This window comes from Gracilinanus agilis, chromosome 1 (genome assembly GCF_016433145.1).
Source record: "Gracilinanus agilis isolate LMUSP501 chromosome 1, AgileGrace, whole genome shotgun sequence".
NCBI lineage: Eukaryota > Metazoa > Chordata > Mammalia > Didelphimorphia > Didelphidae > Gracilinanus > Gracilinanus agilis.
In genome coordinates, this window is record NC_058130.1 from 582682271 (window position 1) to 582690241 (window position 7971).

At 40.0% G+C, this 7971-nt stretch overlaps 1 protein-coding gene across 1 annotated transcript; it reads left to right on the top strand.

Annotated features, from left to right (window-relative positions):
• The first annotated feature begins 2463 nt into the window (after positions 1-2463).
• On the top strand, positions 2464-3750 carry LOC123231805 (26S proteasome regulatory subunit 6A-like). Its single transcript, XM_044658105.1, has one exon. It carries the CDS (start codon positions 2479-2481, stop codon positions 3748-3750), a length of 1272 nt encoding a protein of 423 aa, XP_044514040.1. The 5' UTR covers positions 2464-2478.
• Positions 3751-7971: the final 4221 nt, after the last annotated feature.

A 7971-nucleotide genomic window follows, 5' to 3' on the forward strand; every position in this document is an offset into this window, starting at 1 on the left:
TGGGCAAGTCACTTAACCTCCTCTTCTGCCTCTTCTGCCTTGAAACCAATACATAGTATTGATTCTAAGGCAGCAAGTAAAGATTAAAAAAAAAGTATGGGAAAGTCAGAGAAATATGTTTAAAATATGTAAGTGATACAAAAGAAATAGGCAGAAGCGGGAGGAAAAAACTACTACAATGTAAATTTAAAAAAAATACTAAACAGCCACCAAATTCTATTTTACTGTAATGATCAAGGTTGGCCCCAGAAAATAGACAATGAAACACATTTCCCCTACTCAGTAGAGTAGTGGGGAACTGTATATGGAATGTTGCATTCTCTGTTGGATGTGGTCACTGGGATAGTCATTTCTTAACTTTTTTTCCCATTTTTCAAGGAAGGGTCTGAAATTTGGAAATAGTGATGCAAAAATTAAATGCACCAATAAAGCTTTAAAAATTGTAACTAAAATTGAATTGTACTTCAATATGCTTGGTTTAGAAAAAACTAGCAATACCAATTTTGTTTCACGAAGCACTTTCTTCATAACCGCCATTGAAGATAGGTGGCATATTATTATACCCTTTTACAGACAAATAAAGAGGACAAAAGGGTTTAAGTGATTTTCCATTGGTTATAATAGCTACCAAAACTACAACTAAAATCAGCATCAATTTTTAGTTTTTCCACAGAGTAAGTTCCAAAATCCAGGTTTAGGCTATCCAGGGTGACCAGGCTATTACTTTCGTTTGGTAGTGTCCACCTCTTCATAACTCCACTTAGGATTTTCTTGGTAAAGATCCTAGAGTGGTTTGTAATTTTCTTCTCTAGTAGATTAAAGCAAACAGAAGATGTGATTTGCCCAGGGTGACATAGCTAGTGAGGATGGGAGTCTGGATTTGAACTCAGATCTTCTGCATTCCAAAGCTCACCCTCTATCCACTGAGCTATCTGCCTCTAAGCTGTTGTTGGCATTTATTAAATATTGAATAACAATCATAAAAGTTGCTCCCTGGACTTAATTTTGCTCAGGAGAAGTTTCTAATCTTGTTGGTATCTGGTGTGCACCATCAAATACATAATTTATACATAATGCTACTAATTTGACAACTACAAACTTTATTTTTTAGAATAAAATCACCAGTTATATCAGTGCTATAAACAAATACAACTTGTAAAACCTCAGCTACATGTAAGAACAGGGTTTCAAACTGTATAGAAACTATGGAGAAATGGAGCATTGCTTTAATACTTAATGTGAATGACATTAATGGATTGTCGTAAGAAGTAGACCGAATGCCCATTGTTAACGACAGTGCCTTAGATCCATGTTAGTCATATGGTCAAAGGAAATACTGTTTGTGGCAGAGGGGAAAAAATGACTTTTCTTGGCATCCTCTGAAAATTCTCATCCCCCAGGACATAGCTGCCATACTTTTTCTAGAGATAAACAAAACTCCGATTGAGGCTTTTCTGACCCTACAAGTTGAGCCTGTTAGTTAAAAGTTGACCTACTTTATACCCATTCCTCTCCCACCCACACTTTAGAAAACTAATTGGCGCTTTCTTCGAGTCCTGTTATATGTTTTCCTTCAAGTCAGCTGTAAAATAAAGATGGAGTGTTCAGTCTGTAAAAGGGGGAGAGGAGGGAGTAATCCACCAAAATAGAACACAAACATCTTCTATAGTTTCACTGTTTATTAATAACACATTTTCTTGCCAGTTTATTTCTTTGTAGACCACGGAAGAGAACAAATCCCATTTATGCTGAAGATCGACGTCAGTGAAAGTTGTAATGCCCTTTGATTGATCCCTCCAAAAGAAGCTTACCTCATTCCCCTAAAAATAAAAGCAAACATTCTAACCTGAGAATGTTTATCCTCTCGCCAAAGGAAAAGTTGATTCTAACAGGATACGCTCAATAACTCAAAGCACTTCCATACTTTTTCCACCCCATGCTAGAAATATTAGGAAATTTGGTGTCGGGATCAAATCTGCTGTTGTGGGAAAAAAATTAAGATCAAATTATAATCCGTACAATTGCAGATGAGGAACAATCTTAATTTAATTCCCACTTTTCAACGTCCTAAATGGAAGAAGCTAGTAGCCAATATCCGATGTCAACATCTTTACTGAGAGATGCTATCCACTGGCCACCCCTTTTCAGCAACAGCGTCATGTGAACTGTGCCCCACCCCACCCCCACCCCGACTTTTTTTTTTTTAATTAATTAGCCCTCTTCCCCCTCCCCCTACATCTGATTGTCAGTTCCGCACATACCCTTGTTCTCCAGGGCTACCTCCCGGTAGAGTCTGCTTATCCAAGGACGTGACCCACGCTGGCGGTGGAAGAGAGGCATGAGGCCAGGCTGGGAGGCCGTTGACAGTGCTCTGCCCTGTACATTTATCCCAGCGCATTTCCGCTGGTCCAGAGAATCACACGCTCCACGGTGGAATGTATGACCGGAAGTGGGGGCCCACTAACTCACCAGGAGAAGATGGCGTCTGTGTGGGATGAGGCGGAGCAAGATGGAATTGGGGAAGAAGTGCTCAAAATGTCCACAGAGGAGATTATTCAACGGACCCGTCTCCTGGACAGTGAAATCAAGATCATGAAAAGTGAAGTGTTACGTGTGACACACGAACTACAGGCTATGAAGGACAAAATCAAAGAGAACAGTGAGAAAATTAAAGTGAACAAGACGCTGCCCTACCTTGTTTCCAACGTTATCGAGCTGCTAGACGTTGACCCCAATGACCAAGAAGAAGATGGTGCAAACATTGACCTTGACTCCCAGAGAAAGGGCAAATGTGCTGTGATCAAAACCTCTACCCGACAGACCTATTTCCTACCAGTGATTGGTTTGGTTGATGCAGAGAAATTGAAGCCTGGAGACCTGGTAGGAGTAAACAAAGATTCCTATCTGATCTTAGAGACCTTGCCCATCGAATATGATTCCCGAGTGAAGACCATGGAGGTGGATGAGAGGCCCACAGAGCAATACAGTGACATTGGAGGGCTGGACAAACAAATCCAGGAACTGGTAGAGGCTATTGTATTGCCAATGAACCATAAAGAGAAATTTGAGAATTTGGGGATTCAGCTTCCAAAGGGAGTATTAATGTATGGACCCCCAGGTACTGGGAAAACCTTGCTAGCCCGTGCATGTGCTGCTCAGACCAAGGCCACCTTTCTGAAATTGGCTGGACCCCAGTTGGTACAGATGTTCATTGGGGATGGAGCAAAGCTTGTCCGAGATGCCTTTGCATTGGCCAAAGAGAAAGCTCCCTCCATTATCTTCATTGATGAACTGGATGCTATTGGAACCAAGCGCTTTGACAGTGAGAAGGCAGGGGATCGTGAAGTTCAGAGGACAATGCTGGAGCTCTTGAACCAGCTGGATGGATTTCAGCCTAACACCCAAGTCAAGGTGATTGCTGCCACAAATAGGGTGGACATCCTAGACCCGGCTTTGCTCCGCTCTGGTCGTTTGGACCGCAAGATTGAGTTTCCAATGCCCAATGAGGAAGCCAGAGCCAGGATCATGCAGATACATTCCCGAAAAATGAATGTGAGCTCTGATGTGAACTATGAGGAGCTAGCACGCTGTACCAATGATTTCAATGGCGCCCAGTGCAAAGCTGTGTGTGTGGAAGCTGGAATGATCGCACTCCGAGGTGGAGCCACCGAACTCACCCATGAAGACTACATGGAAGGCATCCTGGAGGTTCAGGCCAAGAAGAAAGCCAATTTGCAGTACTATGCTTGACAGGGGTAGGGAGGCCCTTGGCCTTAAGCCTGGGATCAACTCATTTGTCTGACTTGCTGGTAAAAGTAGCAACAATAAAAAGTGGTTGGGGTTGTTTTCCCCCTCAAAAAAAAAAAAAAATGTGGCATCCAGAACTGCATCCAGTATTCCAAATGTTGGCTGGCTAGTACCATGTTGTTTGTTGTTGTTGTTATTCAGTAGTCTTTAAGTTGTATATATACATACACACACATATATGTATATACACATAAGTTTTTCTGTTGTTGTTTCAGTCGTGTCTGACTCTTCCTCTTCATGGCTTTCTTGGGAAATTTCTTGGGAAAGATACTGGAGTGGTTTGCCATTTTCTTTCTCCAGCTCATTTTACAGATGAGGAAACTGAGGCAAACAGGGCTAAATGTCTTAGATTCATACAGCTAGTACCTGTCTAAGACTAGATTTTAACTCATGATGATGAGTATTCCTTATTCCAAGTCCAGTGCTCTATCCATTCTGCCTCCTAGCTCCCCAGTACAATGTATATAGTAGGAATATTATCCTCTTTCACCCAGGAGTTCTATAACTTACCATGCAGAGTTGTTGTGAGGATCAAGTAAAAATCATGGGTAGGAAAATCAATAAAACCTCATCACGTCATATAAATGTCAGCTATTATTATTGTTGCTATTGTGATTATTAAAATCATCAAAACAGCCCATGATTGCTTTAAATTCTTTAGAACCAGCATCACACTGTCTGTTGAGTCTTCTTGAGCTTGTAGAAAATGCCCTAGATATTTTTTCCACATGAACTGCTTGCTATCAAGTCAAACACATCTTTACTTTATATTTGGACAATTGCCTTTCAAATATTCAACTCAATTCAACAAGCATTTATGCAGTTACTGTGATTGCCAGGAAATTGTACTGCACTATGGTGATAGAAAGACAAAAGTTAAAATAGTTCCTGACCTAAAATAAGCTTACATTCTACTGAGAAAAACAACATTCTCACAGATAAACGAATGAAAAACATACAAATAAATAGAAAGTAACTTTGTAAGAAAAGAGGACCTAATAAATGAGAACAGGAAAGAACTTGGTAGGAGATAACACTTGAGCTGACCTTTAATGGGGGTAGAGGTTCCAAAAGGTGAAAGGGGGGTGGGTGGAGTGAAGCATTCTAGGCCTGTAAATATCCTATAAAAAAGGAGGAAAGTGGAAGACAAAATGTTTCATAAAGGGAACAGCATGTTGGCCAATTTCGCTGGAACACAGAGTATGTGAGTGAGAGCAATGGAAAATAAATCTAGAAAGATTACAGATTTCAACTGGGAGCAGGACTGTATATTTATGCCTATTATGTTTCATATTGCTAATTTCATTAGGCTATTATCAAAATTCTCATTTTGACATTGACTTCAGTGACTTTTTCTCCCAGCTTTGTATCATTTACAGACGTCATAAATATGGCACAAACTATGCTAAGGCTTTTGGGGCACCTCATATTTTCCCTAATGTCCCTAGAAAATGTTATCTCTGCAACATACCATTAAAGACATCTTTACAGGATGACATCAACCAACTAATTAATGCTTCTTGGGTACATAGTTATTCAACCAACTATGAATCCAATGAACTATATTATCATTCAGACCTGAAACCCTTCTTGATCCTCATCTTCCTGCTCCCAGGTAATTGTTCCTCCATCCAAATTATCCTTTGTTTCTTTTTTTATATATTTTGTGTATGCTTATACGGATATATGCCATATTCTCTGATAGAATTTATGGTCCCTGTGGACAAGAACTATTTTGTTTTTGACTTTGTATGTCCCAGTACCCAGTACAGTATCTGGAAAGCTTTTAAGATCTGCATGTAGGTTGATTTATTTTTTAACATGAACAAGAAGTGGCTCTTGAGCAGAGCTTTGAGGGAAACTAGGGATTCTAAGAAGCTGATACAAGAAGGGTATGCATTGCTGACATGGGGCACAGTCTGTACAAAGGCACCGAGAATGGGAATGGAATGTCATGAGTGAAGAACAGTTAAGATGGCTCATTTAGCTGGGCTAAGAGAGTGTGTGAAGGGAAGTAATGGATATCAAGGCAAAAAAGTAGGTAGCCAAGTCATGAAAGACTTTAGCAGAAGATCAGATTCTGAGCAGAAGAGATTACAATTGATCCTAGTGGTAATAGGGAATAACAAGTTTACCAAGCAGAGGTTTAATATCATCAGACCTGCACTTCAGGAAAATCTCTTTGACAGTTATATGAAGCGAAGATTAGAAAGAGGAGAGCTTAAATGCAGGGAGCCCCAAAAAGAGACTATTGAAATCATCCTGCCTAGAGGCAGCTAGATGGCTCAGGAGTTAAGAGTACCAGCCCTAGAGTCAAGAAGACTGATCTTTCTGAGCTCAAATCTGGCCTCAGACACTTACTAGCTGTGTGACTCTAAGTCACTTAATCCTATTTGCCTCATTTTCCTCATCAGTAAAATGAACTGAAGAACAAAGTGGCAGACCATTCCAGCATGTTTACCAAGAAAACCCTAAAGAGTTTTTGGACGCAGCTGGAAAATGACACAACAACAACAAACAAGAGCTGTTGTGAAGAATCAAATTTAGGAGTTGTATAACTAAGTGGAACTATCAGCATCTCCATGGCTGAAACTCAGTTCTCCTTCCTCAATCATTTCTATTAGTGATTTCAATTATGTTTCTTAGTCTTCTAGGTGAAAAACATTAAACCATTCTGGATTCTTTACTCACTTTCACTCTACATCTAATCTATCCAATCTGGTTGTTTCATCTTTGCTTGATCTCTTAGCTTTGTCTCTTCCTCTACATCAGTGATTCCCAAAGTGGGCGCCACTGCCCCCTGGTGGGTACTGCAGCAATCCAGGGGAGTGGTGATGGCCACAAGTGCATTTATCTTTCCTATTAATTGCTATTAAAATTTTAAAAACATTAATTTCCAGGGGGCTAAGTAATATTTTTTTCTGGAAAGGGGGCGGTAGGCCAAAAAAGTTTGGGAACCACTGCTCTACATCCTCCCTGCCACTCCCTTAGTCTAATTGTTATTTCTATAACAATTACTGTAGCGGAATTACTATAAGACCATGGTGGTTGGCCTTTCTGCTGCCTCCATTTTCTCTCCACTGCAATCTAGCATGTATATTGTAGTTGTTCTCCCATATCTATTGATTCTATATCTGCCGATTCTGTTACCCATAGTTAACTACAAGGAAAAAAACCTAAAAAAATTAGAAAATATGGAAAGTTCCAGAAAATAAAAAATTAATAATTCATGAGTTTCAAACTGCCCCCAAGCAAATGCAGGTGGTAACATGGGGAAGTCTGCTAACCCAACTCATCTCCCTTTGTCCCCATACCTGTGCTCCCATGTGAAACTTTCCTCTAGGCTGCCTCTAGTGTTCTCACTAATTGCGTTCATTGTAGCATTGTCACAGGATCTTTGTTTAAGAAAGCCCTTATTTACTGTAATAATGGCCCCCAAAAGCAAGAGTAGTAGTGCTGGTGGTGCAGTAGTGCCCCCACATCTGCTTATTTGGTAATCCACAGATTCAGTTACCTGAGGTTAAATAGCGAGTGTTTGCTTATATCTGTAGTTTCAGTCATCCCTAGTACATCTTGGAATGTAGCCCCTGCAAAAAAAGGGGCCCTACTACACCATCTAAAGTTATCTTAAAGGATCATTTTCATTGTGTCACTCTCTTGCTCAAAAGACTAACAAATATTTCCCTATTGCTTACCATATGAATTTCAGATTCTTCTACTTTGTTTTTTAAACCCTTCATAAGCAGGCCATCATTCACCACAGTGGCACTTTGGGTTTCCTGCTCACATTAACTCCTGAAAGCTAATTCTTGACAAGTATTGATCTGTAAGTAACGATGAATATGAAGGATTCTGTTAATTTGATTTGCATAGCACCAACCACTGAATACTCAATATATTTCATGAAGTAAAATGACCTATCTCACCCTCAATTTCCTTATCTGTACAATGGGAATAATTATAGCATTTATCTCAAAGGATTGTGAGCATCAAATGAGATAACTTAAAGTACTTTGCACGGGACAATGAGGTGTTGCAATGGATAGAGTACTGGACCCAGAGTCAAGAAGACTCATCTTCCTGTGTTCAAATCCAGCCTCAGACATTAGCTGTGTGACCCTGGACGAAACACTTAACCCTATTTTCCTCTATTTCCTCATCTAT